The sequence below is a fragment of the Chrysochloris asiatica genome, unplaced genomic scaffold, assembly GCF_000296735.1.
Source record: "Chrysochloris asiatica unplaced genomic scaffold, ChrAsi1.0 scaffold00042, whole genome shotgun sequence".
In the NCBI taxonomy this organism is placed as follows: Eukaryota; Metazoa; Chordata; class Mammalia; order Afrosoricida; family Chrysochloridae; genus Chrysochloris; species Chrysochloris asiatica.
In genome coordinates, this window is record NW_006408560.1 from 14,676,505 (window position 1) to 14,692,164 (window position 15,660).

General features: G+C 40.6%; 1 protein-coding gene across 1 annotated transcript in view; it reads right to left on the reverse strand.

The window, feature by feature from the left end:
• KIAA0907 (KIAA0907 ortholog) overlaps window positions 1-14,225 on the reverse strand; it is an 18,905-nt gene extending 4,680 nt beyond the window's left edge. Inside the window, exons 1-11 of the mRNA XM_006861570.1 lie at window positions 14,164-14,225; window positions 13,443-13,659; window positions 9,911-10,039; window positions 9,206-9,285; window positions 6,336-6,388; window positions 5,901-6,064; window positions 4,807-5,018; window positions 4,034-4,094; window positions 2,749-2,806; window positions 2,275-2,528; window positions 79-252 (exon numbers count right to left, since the gene is read on the reverse strand). Of these exons, the coding sequence (XP_006861632.1) occupies window positions 79-252; window positions 2,275-2,528; window positions 2,749-2,806; window positions 4,034-4,094; window positions 4,807-5,018; window positions 5,901-6,064; window positions 6,336-6,388; window positions 9,206-9,285; window positions 9,911-10,039; window positions 13,443-13,659; window positions 14,164-14,201 (1,440 nt within the window). The 5' untranslated portion in view covers window positions 14,202-14,225. The remainder of the gene's footprint in view (window positions 1-78; window positions 253-2,274; window positions 2,529-2,748; window positions 2,807-4,033; window positions 4,095-4,806; window positions 5,019-5,900; window positions 6,065-6,335; window positions 6,389-9,205; window positions 9,286-9,910; window positions 10,040-13,442; window positions 13,660-14,163) is intronic.
• Between the last annotated feature and the right edge of the window lie 1,435 nt (window positions 14,226-15,660).

Here is a 15,660-nt window from a genome sequence, read left to right on the forward strand (position 1 = left end):
TTTTTTTTTTTTTTTTTTAAGAGGGAGAATACAGTAAGTAGTTAAGATGAGAAAGAAAGACAAAGTAATTTATTTAACCTGATATCCAAGAAGTCCAGATTCTCGTTCATCTGGTAGCTCTTCTGTGAATCGCCTCTTCTGTGCCTGAGGCTGAGTTGGGAGTGGGGGCTGGGGCTGGGGCTGGGGCTGGGGCCCAGCAGGCAAGGCAGTTTTGACTGGAGCAGCAGGAATAAAAGGACCACTCATCGGATTCTGGGACCAAAACAAACCAAGGAAGAAGAAAGAATGTAAGAATGCCAAAGAAATAAATAAGCAAGGGTCACAACTGACTTTTAAAGTTCAATATATATCATGACTCTTTTGCCAATTTGGTAAGAATGTCACCTAGCCTTCCTACCTTTGCTCTAGGAGAAATGAAACTGACAACCTAAATATAGTACTTTCAACTCTCAAGAAAAACCTGCAGTGTCATTTGGGGGATTAGGAAGAAACATGTACTTAGTTCAGGAGCCACGGCAACAACAGTCACTTAACTTCAGGTTCTTTTACCAATAGGGTTCGTTCTTTTTGTGTCATAATTACTGAGATCCTAACAAGGTCCCTAGGTAGTGTCAATGATTTGTACTCAACTCTCCCTGGTAGCAGAGTGGTTACAAGTTGGGCTGCTAACCTCAAGGTCGGCAGTTCGAAACTACCAGCTGTTCTGTGGGAGAAAGATGAAGTTTTCTGCTACTATAAAGATTTGGCTTTCTGCTACTATAAAGATTTACAGCCTCGGAAACCTTATACAGGGTTGCTATGAGTCAAAATCGCCTCCACAGCACACAACCACCACCACCATTGTTTGTAGCAAAGGCAACTTGATTTGTCACTTCCACAGTTATCAGTAAGTTGTTACGTCTAATGTTTTAAGAGATTATTCCAAAAACGTAAAGATATGATCAAAACATATTAGAGAAAAATAAGCACTTATAAAAATTTATTATTGCTATTAAAAACAGCTAACATTTACTGACAGCTTGGCTTATCTTAACGTAATCCTTGCAATCTTGTGAGGAAGATCAAAACCTGGGGATGTTTGGTTACACCCAAGATCACAATTCAAAAATGAGAGCTCGTGATGAACTCTAATAGTCTCTTAAACCCTAGTTCTTAGCCAGTTTTACTGCTTATTAACTACAAAGGCTCAAAACTTGGAAACTACAGCTTTGCTTAAGTATGTGTATAAAATGTAAAGCAACTAAGGCTATGGACCACATGCAGAATTTTGTTCATAACCCTACTTCTGGTCTCAGTGTGCAGCTCCTATGAGTGCTCACAGCCTAAGGAGGCTGGGCAATGGCTCGTGATTGCAGTTTATTCTGGTATTGGTATACTGGCAGAGAAGACCCACCATAAATCCATTACCATGCATGCTTTCATTAGTCTCTCCCCATCCAGGTGAGCTGTCTACTCTCTTTCTAAAATTATAGTTTCTTCCATAATTCCACATTTGCAATATTTAGTTAGGAACACTATATACCAGCTGCTCCTTAGAAACCCTATACAGGGTCACTATGGATCAGAGTCGACTTGACAGCACTTAGCAACAACAATATTCATGGTATAATGGTTCCTTCTAAATTAGAACTGCTAACTAAATTCCAACCATTACGAGGATTGGTGTAGGCCAATTCCCTTCTCCTTTCTGAACATTCCAGAGCCAGATGGAGGCAAACTATGACCCATGACTGACTCTGGCCTGCCACCTGTTTTCAAAAACAAGTTTTTTTGAACACTGCCATTTTTATTTGCATTTGTTTAAGTATAGCCTATGGCTGTTTTCGCTTCATGCAAAGTAGGGTAACTATGATGAAGACCACAAAGCATAAAACTTTTATTATATAGCCCTTAGTGTGGCACTGCAGGTTAATAAACTAGACTGCAAGGTCGGTTTGAAACACAAGTTCAAGCTCACCAGTCGCTCCTCGGTAACCCTATACAGGGTTGCTATGAGTCGGAACTGACTCAAAGGCACTTAACAACAACAACAATTCTTAGCAATTATCTGGTGGCAAGACTTGGGATACTAACTACAAATTTTATAATGACACATATGTACACACTATTCCAACGTATTCAGGTAGTTTGGTGGTGAGGTTATAGGAAGCAGATGGTAAAGACAGCTTCATGTTACATGACTTATTTCTAAATAACCAATACCTCCACCTTTCCCTCCCCTGCCCAAGTTTCTTCGAATTCAATGGCATCATGTTGCATATCATGCCATCCTACCTGTCCAGTGCTAGCAGGAGGCTGCACTTGTGTTATCGGGTATTGTGTTGGCACAGGTGGAACTCCAGTAGGTAATGCTGGCAAGACTCCAGGTGCCAATGAAACAGCTGGTGGCACTATGCTTGGTACTCCATAGGGAGGTTGAACTGGCTGCTGAGGAGGGGGAACAACAGGGTAACCAGACTGATAGCCATTGGATGGATAATATGGTGGTTGAGGAGGGACACTACTTATAGCAGAGGGTTGTGTATAGCCTGAGGGGGAAGAAAAAAAGTGTTTAATCAGCTGCAGCAGAATGAGACATTTTAGCTGAATATCAAACTTAAATTTCTAGGGAAGAAAAACACTGAGGCAAGAATGACTTTCCAAATTACCCCAAATTGACGGGACAATTAGTGCCCTGGCACAGTTAGTCTAACCTCAACTATCTAGCCAGTTTTAAAAATTAAAATAAACACTTCAAGACATACACACCTGGCAAAGGTACAGCAGTATTAATCTGATTCACAAATCTAGAATATTCAGCATGGACCTGGAAAGGGAAAAGAAAACACATTTATATAGAACAGTTTTAATTCACTTTGTATTTATTTTTAAGAATCTGATTAAATAACTATAAGACCAAAAACAACGTCAAAATTTTAAATGTTTACGTTAAAATGTTTCAAGCAAACTAAGACTTGTATACTGTAATTTATAATACGGCACATCTATAAACTAGGTTTTAGCAATCAGGAGCATGGACAAACCTACCTCCCAAACTAGACCCAAAATCATTCAGAGAGCTGCCAAAATTCAGCAATTAGGAAACTTTTACATTGTTAATTGTGAGAGTTCATGAATTTATTTAGTCAACATTTAATGGGTGAACACTGTTAAGATGATAAAAATGTGAAGATAATTAGGATGGGGTTTATGTACTTTCGCCCCTCTAGTTCTTCCTTATAAGCGGTCAATTAAAGGAGCAGCAAAGAAAAACTTGGGGAACGGTCAGGGAAGTTATCTGGTACAAGGGTTGGCCAATCAGGTAGCCTGGTCAGAATCAAAAAAATAACTTTCCAACACAGCAGCCTTAAATACCAAACACAAGGCTGAACATATTCAGCCCTGAAACCTGAATTCCTTTAGATGTTATAAAAATAGCCACAGTTTCTTTTGATTGTTTACAGAATAAAAAGGATAAATGATCAAATAAGCTATTATCTCAGAGGCACTGCTAATTTTCTAAAAGCGACTGAAGCTATACTCTTTAGCAAAAGCTAATGTTAAAAAGGGAGTCCTGGTGTGGCACTGTGGGTTAATGGGCCAGACTGCAAAGCCATTTGAACTACAAGGTTGGCAGTTCAAGCTCACCAGCTGATCCTCAGAAACCCTATACAGGGTCGCTATGGGTCGGAAATGACTTGACAGCAATTCACAACAACAACAATATTAAAAAGAAGTCCTGGTGTTGTGCTGTAGGTTAATGTACTGGACTGCAAAGTCAGTTTGAACCACAAAGTTAGAGGTTCAAGCTCACCAGCTATTCCTCAGAAACTTATATAGGGTCACTATGGGTCAGAACCAACTTGAAAGAACTAACAACAATCTTAAAAGAGAATTTGAAATGCTCATCACAAACAACTTGACCAGGATTAAATGTGATTTAAATAACCGACAACACAGCGATTCTATGGTACTGATGTATTCCAGACTTCAAAAAAAATAGCTAAGACACACTCCAAATGGCAGTAGTTCTTCTGAGACAAACACAACTCACTGTTTGCAAGAGATTTTCACAGAGTTTCTTGGCAGCAGCTAGGCCTTCTGGTTTGGGATGACTGCAAAAAGACGAACCAAGAATGTAAAGGGGAGAAACACAAAGGTCATGGAATTCTATCTTCATTTTCATGGTAGATTTTTACTCAGTATATTCAGTGTCACTCCAATCTAAGCCTCTGAACACCAGAAAAAAAAATATCATATAAATAAAACCTTAACTAGTATCACTAATGGAGTTCTGGTGTGGCGCTGTGGGTTAATGCACTGGACTACAAAGTTAGTTTGAATTGCAAGGTCAGAGGTTCAAACTCACCAGTTGCTCCTTGGAAGCTCTATATAGGGTCACTATGGGTCAGAACTGACTTGATGGCACATAACAACAGTACCATTAATACAGATACATTATTGGCCTCTTTCTCTGACTAATGGAACATCTTGAAATGAAAGAAGAATATTAAAACCTTCCTAACATGTACTTAAATTGCCATAGGTTTAAATGAAACTATTTCAGGCTTATCACTGTTTATTTTAGATCCAAAGACTTGTATAAAACCCAAGGCCTTGAATACTCTGAATACTTAAGAACATTCAGAGATCCTTCTAATTCAACACTTTTATTAATTAATGATAGAGTGAGTATTCCTGGTGTTTAATCTAAGCCCCTCATGTTATTATTAAGCCCATTTTCTCTTGCACTGTCTGAATTATTTCCACCAGCGGTAAAAACTAGCTGAAAAGAACTACAATGTTCTCTGTTCCATCCATCCATACCTGATATAAATATACATAGGTTCAAAAGCTTCTCGGCCAGATGCTGGCTCTATGCAGCCTGAACCTTTGCCACGGAGGAAGACTTTGGCACCTGTTTCAATCTGAATGTGCTGCAAATAGGAGCAGCCGGGACCTTCCACCTTCTCCTTGACATTGAAAGTGGGCACTGCATGTTCTAGACCCACAAATAATTTGTCTTGAACATAATGCATCTGTAAGAAAACAGAATAAACAGATAATATAAAAAAACTTACAGGAAATTATATAAAATACTTTAAATCCCTAGATACTTTAACTTCCAGAAATAGGAACTCCGCCTTATCATTTCTACCAGATAGAAATGATATCTTCCTGGTATAGTGCTGTAAGATAAACACTAGACTGCTAACTTCAAGGTCAGCAGTTCGAACACACCAGCAGCTCCTCAGAAACCTCACACAGGGTTACTATGAGTCAGAACTAACTCTATGGTACTAAACAACAACGTAATTCCTACCATAAGCTCATAATAACAAACTCTACCAAGTGGCTTAGTTTAAAGGAAACTACATATTCCATGTCCTTAATTATATATGGAGCTCTGGTGGTATAGTGGGTTATAAGCTGGCCTATTAACTGCAAGGCTAGAGGTTTGAATCTACCACCTGCTCCACAGGAGAAACATGAAACTTTCTGCTCCCACAAAGCTTTACAAATCAGAAACCCTATACAGAGTCATTATGATTAGAAGTGACTCGAGTGCACACAACAACAATTTAAACATAAATACTTTACTCTGCTCAGCAAAAGATATTGAAGAGAAAACCTCCAGTATCCACTATTACATACTTCTACCTCCCCTACTATAAGTTAATAAGAAATTATAGCAAAGATGTGTTGGGCAGTACAGTCAACCCTGTGACATTCTCCAATAAGGGCTGCTCTCTCCAACCCTATTTTCTAGGAGGATTGTATCAGCAGAGTCTTGCTTCATCAGACTCAGCCTTCTTAGTCCTCCAGATGGTATCAAGTGCATAAATACAAATCAAACCACTAACTTCAAAATGTACAATGTTTATATCATTTGATTCGATCAATCATCTTTCTAGACATACCCCTGACTGGAAAGGAGGCTTCTGACTAACAGCTGGAGAAAGCTGAGTAATGGGTGCTGGCTGGTGATAGACAGTGACCGTTGCACCATTAAAAGTTGGACTTGTCCCTGTGGCAGCCTTCACCACCCCATTGGTGATAATTTCTTTGATTCGATTTACAGCTCCTAGAGAAAGACACAGATAGTTAAGAGACTGTACCAAAGAACTGAACAAAACAATTAGTGCCCAATGATAAGAATAGGAGGACAATGCTCAATTGCTCAAGCATTAATACATTTTACAGTGCTCTCCAAGGCCCCATGCCTTGGATTATCTGTGTGGACTGCATAACCAAAAGTTACAGCAACCTGAAATCAGGGAGGATGTCAACTGGGAACACAGAGCCCTGTACTTCACCCTCCACAAAGTGACACACAAGATAAAGACATTACTTACTATCCACTAATTCCCGGGTCTGGCCCTGAACATGAAGATATAATGGGCGATCCCTATAAAGAGAAATACAAAATGATTATCACAACCTAGCCATAACCGAAAGGAGGAGCCGAAAGGTTCCTATCTCTAATTTGTTAAGGTTTAAATTTTCCAAAAAAGAGACTGCATGTACAGAAAGGAGTTGTTATTGTTATGTGCTGGTAGTTAATTTCTTAGGAACATGGAACAAAAAAATTTTTTTTTGATATTTAGTTAAGTGGCCCAGATAAGGATTAAATCTGTTTTTCATTAAGTAGTATTCAATCAATTGAAATAACTCAAATGTTCACAAACAGAATTCCTTTTTATTAGATGTGTAATCACAGCATTGAAGAATAAGCACTGGACCACTGACCACAATGTCAAAGGTTCAAACCTCCAAGCTGCTCCTCAGAAACCCTGTACAGGGTCGCTATGAGTTGCAACTAACTCGATGGCACTTTAACAGCAACAAAAGGCTATGTGGAGTCCTAGTGTGGCGCGATAGGATAAGCACAGAACTGTTAACTGCAAGACTGGCAGTTCAAATCCACCATCAGCTCCTCAGAAACCCTGTACAGGGCCACTATGTATTGGAAGGCATACAACTTATAGTGACCCTGCAGATGGCAGGTTGTTAATGAGTCTTCCTCTAATCCCGATGCCACTTTCTTCCTCCTCACAAAATCCAGCTTCTTGAATTATTTGCTCAACATAAAGACCAAATAAGCATGGTGAAAGAATACAACCCTGGCACACACATTTCCTAATTTAAAAAAAAACATTCAGTGTTTCCTTGTTCTGTTAGAACTGCCTCTTGGTCTAGGAATAGGTTCCTCATGAACACAATTAAGTGTTCTGGGAATACTCAATCTCCACAACATTGTCAAAGTTTATCAAGATCCACACAATTGAAAATCTTTGCGTAGTTAGTATCTTTCTGGTATTCTGTTTTCAGCCAAGATCCACCTGACATTAGCAATGGTATCGCTCATTTCATGTCCTCATCTGAATCCAGATTAAAACTCTGGCAGTTCTCAAGTCAATGTACCGGAGCAGTCGTTTTTCAATTACCTCTAGAAAACTTTACTTGCATGCGATACTGATAATTAAATATATTGTCTGATGATTTCTGCATTCTGTTGGGATGGAATGCACACAGATATGGATCACTTCCAATCAGTTGGCCAGGCTGCTGTCTTCCAAATTGCTTGGCATAGATGAATGAGTACCTCCAGTGTTACATCAGTTGTTGAAAAGATTTCCATTTGTATCCCATCAATTCCTGGAGCTTTGTTCTTAGCCAATGTCTTCAGTGCACCCTGGACTTCTTTCAGCATCACTGACTCTGCATTATATGCTGCCCCTTGAAATGGCTGAACATCGACCATTTCTTTTTGGTACAGTGATTGTGTATCTACTTTGTGTACCTAATAATTGGCTGAAAATTGGGCCATGAGGGTGACTTCCCTTCCAGACCTCACAAGGGTTTTACTACACATTTTCTCCCACTCTATCTTGGACCCTCTCTAAAGTGATCCCTTTCAGAGCAGTTGGCACTGGTAACTAGGCACTGTCCACTTCTTCTGAAATGAGGTACATTTAAAAGGCCCATACCAACTGAGAAAACACTTTAGATTCTAAATATGTTGTTGTTAAGTGCCGTCGAGTCGGTTCCAACCTATAGTGACCCTGTAGAGGGTTTTTGAGGAGCAGCTGGTGAGCGTGAACCACCGACCTTACAGTTCAAACAGCTTTGCAGTCTGGCACATTAACCCACAGCACCAAACCAGGTCTCCAGATTCTAAATATAGAAGTAGCTTAAATTCAGATTTTTGATTGGAACAAAGAAAATGGTCAATAACTATATGCTTAGCAGAAAGCAGCAGATAAAAAAAGAATGTGTTTAAAGAAAAACTCAACTGTTGTTAAGTGCCATCAAGTCTGTTCCAACTCATAGCAACCCTGTATTGGGTTTCTAAGGAGGTGAAATTATGGTTTTGAAATACACCCTTGGAGCAAATTTTGCTTAATTATATTTATTTAGGTGTCCTAGTGTGACACTGGAGTACTGGTGTGGCGCTGTGGGTTAATGTGCCAGACTGCAAAACCGTTTGAATTGCAAGGTCAGCGGTTCAAGTTTACCAACTGCTCCTGGGAAACCCTATACGGGGTCGCTATGGGTAGGAACTGATTCAATGGCACTTCACAACAACAAGAAGTATGACATTATAGGATAAGCACTGGTCTGCTAACTGTAAAGGGGTTCAAACTCATCAGCTGCTCATTGGAAACCATATACAAGGTCACTATGAGTCAGTACTGACTTGACAGCATTTAACAATTATATTTAAGCCAATGTTAACAATATTGCAATCTCTAAGTACCTGTTATAGTGAAGAGAAGTTCAAACATTAACAGAAAAAATGCAGCTTATATTAAATCTTAGATAATCTGTAACCTATAATCATCATAGATAAAAAGATGTATACATTTTAAAAAGGGATATTATAATGAAATATGAACTCCTATGGGGGAAATGTTCTCACGGGGCTGGGTGGGTGGGTAGCAGTTTAGAAACTGTAAATTGAAAGTTAACAATTATCTTCTTTTACACTTGTAATTTAATCTCCCTCCTATAAAAATATTATAAAATGACACACCAAAAAGGTTTACGAAAAAAGCTCCCAGTATGTCTTACACCTATTTGAGATGTCCAGAATTCGACTTTATTGCATATATCAAACTACTAACCAAACATCATTTTTATATATTCCTCAAGAATGAAAGTCTGAAGCTAATCTGAGTCATATACCCAAGAAGTCCCCAAAGTAGAGGATAAGCATACACACCCAGGTCCCACTTTGGCCTTCTCCTCAGTTGTCATGAACCTCCCTCGAGTTGATACTGCAGCCCCACTAAGTCTGCTGATCTAAAAAGGCAAATGTGCTATTAAAAAGGTGTGGTAATTGGTTGATTTCAACGGTAGATAGCAGTATAGCATTTTCCCATTCATTCCACCAATATGATAGAAATATGTTCTCTCTCCTATACTTGAGATTTCAATTTCATAGTTTCTTACTCAAACCAACCCAGGCATTTTCAGCTTCTTACTCAAATTAACCCAGAAATTTTCAGTTTTTTAGGCAAACCATCCCAGAGATTTCACCCATGTTTCATTACCTTCATTAAAAACTTGTTCCTCTAAAGTTGAATTAAGCCCAATCCTGGCTTTAGAGACTAATAGAATCCACTAACAAATATCTGACCCCTGTTTGTGTCTGAGTCCTGGTAGAACAGTACTTAAGGTGCTCAGTCATCAACTGAAAGGTCAGTGGTTTGAACTTACCAGCCACCCGTGGGAAAAAAATGACAGACTACTTCCTTAAAGATATACAGCCTGGGAAACCCTATGGCACAGTTATACTCTGCCCTACAGAGTCACTGAGTTGGAATCAAATCACCAATGGGTTTTTTTTATGTTTAGAGATCCTATTTATCTGAAATGGCACCGGCCCCTCCATCTTCCCCAAACAAGAGGCCCAACTCCTCCACACCTCATCTTGAGTCTGTCCTCGAGTCAGCAAGTTCCTACAGGTGAGAGGTACATCATTGATTTCTACTTCAGCTACCACCAGGTCATCCTTGCTTTTATTGCTAGTCAGACCTTTGCCAGGGGCCTGAAGCTACAAAAACAGAAAGAAATTAGATTAAAAGCTTATATGATAATAATAATAATAAAAGCTTATATGATAGAATAGAATCTATTAATTGCCCAATTTACAAATCCCCTTTTACCTACCTACAAACACACTGAGAAATGGTATTTGTTGGTCATTCTTCATAAGCAAAATATAACGTCACTAAAATGGAATCCTGGTATGGCACTGTAGTATAAGAACTGGACTGTTAACTGCAAAACTGGTGGTTCAAACCTACCAGCAGCTTCTCAGAAACCCTGTATAAGGCAGTTATGAGTTGGATGGAACTGACTGGGTGGCACTTAACAACAGTAACAACAAATGACATCAAGGAGTCAGTTTACTTGAAGGCCATCATCAGATTTCTCTGGAACTTTGGGCATGTGTGTATTTTTATGGCTATAGACTAGAAACTGCAACTGCCCAATTATGATGCTTTGCAGCCCAATTTATTGACTGTACTAATAGCAAAACAAAGGGTACAGTCCAATACAGGACAACCCAGACAATCTGTTCATGTATTAATAGTTGTTGCCTTTGTGTCAAACTTATTGTCATCAAATTCAACTAATTCGAGCCTCACAATGATCTTAAGAATCCTTACACTGTACCGAACTACTTCTTTCATTATGATTATAGAAGAACAAAGAAAATGGATAAAAAACCAAGTAAGATCCTAAACCTAACCTGGTTTCTCTCTATTTAAACTATAGGCAACTCCAGCCACCTGAATGAGGATTATGTGAAGGAAGTTTAATGGTGAGATGGCCTTTCCCAACCCTAGATGCCCTCTACCAATGTTGTTGTTGTTAAGTGCCTTCGAGTCGGTTCCGACCTATAGCGACCCTGTACAGGGTTTCCGAGGGTGTAAATCCTTACGGGAGTAGAAAGCCTCATCTTTCTCCCGCGGAGCGGCTGGTAGTTTCGAACCGCTGACCTTAAGGTTCACAGCCCGATTCGTAACCACTACGCTACCAGAACTCCTTCCACCAATGTTAAGGAAGGTAAAAAAATATAAGGGGGGGGAGGGGCCTTCAAAAAGTTCACGGAAAAATGGAATTCAATAAAAGTGCAATCAAAAACACAAAACAAAGTATGTGTGAATTGTTGAATATGAAACTGATCTGCTCTGTAAATCTTCATCCAATTTACAATCAAAAGTTGAAAGAAAAAAAAAGATAATGGAATTTTCCCACAAACTTTTTGAAGTCCCCACTACAGTTTTATTTCTTTGTGCATTAAGCACGTTTTTTTTAATGTGGAGGCAAAACTCCATTCAGACTCAATACCACTTTACCCCTGGAGTCCTGGTGTGGTGCTGTGGGTTAATGAGCTATACTGCACAGTTGGTTTGAACTGCAAGGTCAGTGGTTCCAGCTCACCAGTCGCTCCTTGGAAATCCTCTAGAAGGTCACTATGAGTTGGAACCGACTCGACAGCACTTAACAGTACAGGGGTGGGGAACGTCCAGCCCAAGGGCCGTATGTTGTTGTTAAGTGCCGTCTAGTTGGTTCCGACCCATAGAGACCCTGTACAGGGTTTCCAAGGAGCAGGTGGTGAGCTTGAACTGCTGACCTTGCAGTTCAAAAGGCTTTGCAGTCTGGCGCATTAACTCACAGCGCCACACCAAGATTATGTAAGACCCTGGAAATCACTTGATCTGGCCCTGCCAAGGCAATTACAGTCCCAGTCATCACATTGGGGGTCAGTTTATGAAATATTTGACCAAATATAGCGTGTTAATTTTTAAGTTGGTAATTTTGCATGACTAGAATTGATGTTATAAATTTTGGCAAAGAACGTTTTGAACCGCAAGGTTGGTGGTTCAAACTCACTAGCTGCTCCTCAGAAACCCTAAGAGTCGGAACTGACTCAACAGCACTTAAGCACCACCTCTAGTCTAGCACCTTGCACTTATCTTACTGAATCCTTATGAACACCTTTAAACATACAAGATAGTGTCATTACAAAAAACTGAGGCTCAGCAATATTAAAACCACACAAGCAGTAATTGGGGGTTTTGGCTTTCAAATCCAATATGCTGTCTCAGACTGAGTTTAACTATCATTTCAAAGATTACTTCCTAAAAGGGAAAGAAAACACCAGTGTTAAGAATCTTAACATGCAAAGAGCAGCCTGTATTTATCACTGGGCTTTAATTTTCCTCGTGGACCTCAGGAATGGACAACTGGCTCACACAGCCTTTACAAACTATAAAAATACAATGATTAACTTCAATTTACTAACACTTATATTCAAGCATTCAAACAAGTTATGGACTACTGATAATCTATAGAACTGAAAAGCTCAACAAAAGAATGCATTTTAAACAAAGAACTCACCTTACCTCTTTACATGTTACACAGAAGGCAAATTTGAACTTTAGCTAAGAAATATTTTCTCAAGTGATAATTACAGTGGAAAGGGCTGCTTTGAAGCATACTGAATTCTAACTCTAGAGGCTTTCAAACAAACTAGATGCCTAACTATCTGAGGTAGATTCAAAGTCAGATGTGTACACTGGATTTTGATGCAATCACTTTATATCACCCTTGAGTCTAATGTTCCACGCATGTAAACTGGCAACAACAATCGATGCCATAGTTCTCACAAGGATTTATAAATAAACAATGCAGAGCATGCATTCTAGCTACACAAACAGCCACTACAATTATTATCACTCAGGAGAATCCCTGCCTTCTACAGCCAGGAAACTAAAGTCTTCCTTCTAACCTTTAATATTCTAATCATACCAGGGATTTTATAAAATGACCAAATGTTCTCCTCAATTTGTGTACAAACAATGTAACACCCCATATCTATGGTATTTATCAATTTGGCTGAAGTTTCTTTTGACTTCAGTTAAGTAGACGGTCAGTGAACAAGAGGAAGACCCTCAACGAGATGGCCTGACACAGTGGCTACAACAATGGGCTCAAACGTAGCAAAGACTGTGAGGGTGGCATAGGACCAGACAGTGTTTCATTCTGTTACACACAGGGTCTCTAAGAGTGGGAACTGACTTGATGACACCTAACACCTGTTAAGTAGTCATTAAATAAACATCTATCATTCTAATTAGTTACAGTAAAGCTCACTTAACTTGAACTTCACTTTTGACTTCAGAGAAAATGCCCAAGCATCCAAAACATTTTACATCCTTTAAATTAATATACATATAGAACTCAAACTTAACTAAGCAAACATGGACAAAACAAGCTATTTGGTCCGTAAATGTAATCAACCCACTCAAAATTGCCTCAGAAAACCAACTATGGCATAGCGCAATGACTGTACAACTGCTTTTCCTTTCCATGAACAAAAAACGACTGTGAGATTACAAACAACTCCTAAGAGAACTGCAATTAGTCCCTTCAACTTCAAATACCTTCTCAGCAGCATTCTGAGTTGGTTTCAACTTCCCTTTGGCCATGAGCATGGCATTGATCTTGGCAGCCACAGCAGCAGCAGCATCTAAGGCTCCCGAGGGCGCAGCTGTGGAGCCCCCAGGGTTTCCCCCACTGCTGGCCACCTCCCCACCTGCGGCTGCAGGTGGAAGGAAGAGAAGCGGGGCTGGAGCTGGTTGGTCCCATTTGCTGCGACGCCTGCCGGAAGGAAAAAACAAGCATTAGACACCACAGTTTCCATTTCTATTATTCTTTTCTCACTACGACGTTAGCATCCCATTTTCCTTTATTTCGTTCCCTTTAGCTCTCCGATCTTCCTTTTACCAGGTCTAAGAGTCCATTATCCTTAAACAGACCATTGTTGCTTTATTTCCCCAAATCCCCATTTCTTTCCACCCTTTCCCAGCAACTACTTCTTTGCACTCTGTCATCTATTTGGAAAGAGTTCCACTCAATGCTCTCATTTTCTCCTTCATCTTGGCTTGCCCTTTCAAAAAGTCTCTGCTTCCCTCCTCCTTCTACTCTCTGTCAACCCTTTCCTGGGGCCCCAAGGCCTGCTCACCATCCTTCTCAACAGTCCGGCCCTCCAATCCGTACACTTCCCGCTTAAACGCCCCGCCACACAAACGCAACTTCCCACGGTCCCGCCGCCTCTCCCATGACCCCACGCTCACTCCGATGCCCTCGCCTAAAAAGCCTCACCCGCCAGCTCCAGGATGCGTCGCGCTCCCCGCGGACATGGCGACCGGCTCTGCTCAACCACCCGCCAACTACCCCACTACCACTCTCCCGTCACTTCCGCCCCCAACGCCCTTACGCACAGTCTCTTCCTGTTTCGTGCGGGAACGGTTCCGGTGGCAATGTCGATTCCGATTGGACTCTCGGTGATTTAAAGGCGTATGGCGTTGTCTGAGACAGGTAGGGTGTGATCTTCCGACTTGCGCCTAACCCTTGAGAAAGATGGCTGCCACGTCTCATTTAAAGGCGAAATTGAGCAGAGAAGCCATCTTTGTTGTGGGCAAGTTGGTAGACAAGGAGACAAAACGCGTGAGTCAGGAAATAAACTGATTTCTCGCTCAAATCAGTTTGTGTGGCGTTGTAGCTTCTGGCTGAGGAGAGAGGTTTCCCGCCACTTTTACCCACTTTTTTTTGTTTGTTTATTTGTTTTTGTTAAATGCTGGTATAAGGTTTCCAGGAGCGATTGGTGAGCTTGAACCGCCGATCTTGCATTACAAACCGACCTTGCAGTCCAGCGCAGTAAGCCGTAGCGCCACACCAGGACTCCTTTACCCACTTTACGCTTCAGTTATTTATTTAAGGAAAAGGAAATAATACATTTGAAGAGTCATTTGTTAGGTGTTAGGCAGGAGAAAGATGAGGCGGGCCACTGGGTTAAGATTTATAGGGTGGTGGTTGTTGCTAAGTGCTGGAGAGTCGGTTCCGACTCATAGCGACACTGTATAAGTTTCTGAAGAACTGGTTGGTTTGAGCAGCCGACCTTGTTAGCAGTCTAGTGCTTATTCTAAAGTGCCACACCTTAACAACAACAGGCATCAGAATGGGTTCTTAAAGCATTACTTTAAGAGCAGGGGATGTAGAGATGGTTCTGCCTTTCTGGTACTCATCTCTATGATTTTGGTCCCTAGAACCACTCTCTGTACCAAATACCTTAGGCTGGGTTCTCCAAAGGATCAAAACCAGTGAAGCATATGTACGTACATAAATTTTGTTGTTGTTAGGTGCTGTTGAGGTGGTGGTGACTTGTAGCACAGCAGAATGAAACACTTCCTGGTCTCTCTAAATATATTTATTGTTATTAAGTGCCATGGAGTTGATTCCTACCCACAGTGACCCTGTAGAGGATTTCCAAGCAGCTGCTGGTGAATTTGAACCACCGACCTTGCAGTTTAAATGACTTTGCAGTCTGGCACATTAGCCCATAGTGCCACACCAGGACTCCTGAAGTTGGTGAATTCCAAAATCTGCAGGTCATAATAGGCTCCTGGTTCATGTCTCAGGAACTAGATGTGAGAGGATTACAAGTTGGATACAGGATCAAGAGAGTGAGCGTTGCCAAACATTGGTATGTATTAGATGCATCCCACACCCAACTCAGTGGCACTGAACAACAACAGGCCATTTACTGGAGTCCTGGTATGGCACTGGGGGATAAGTACTGGACTGCAAGGTCAGTTTAAA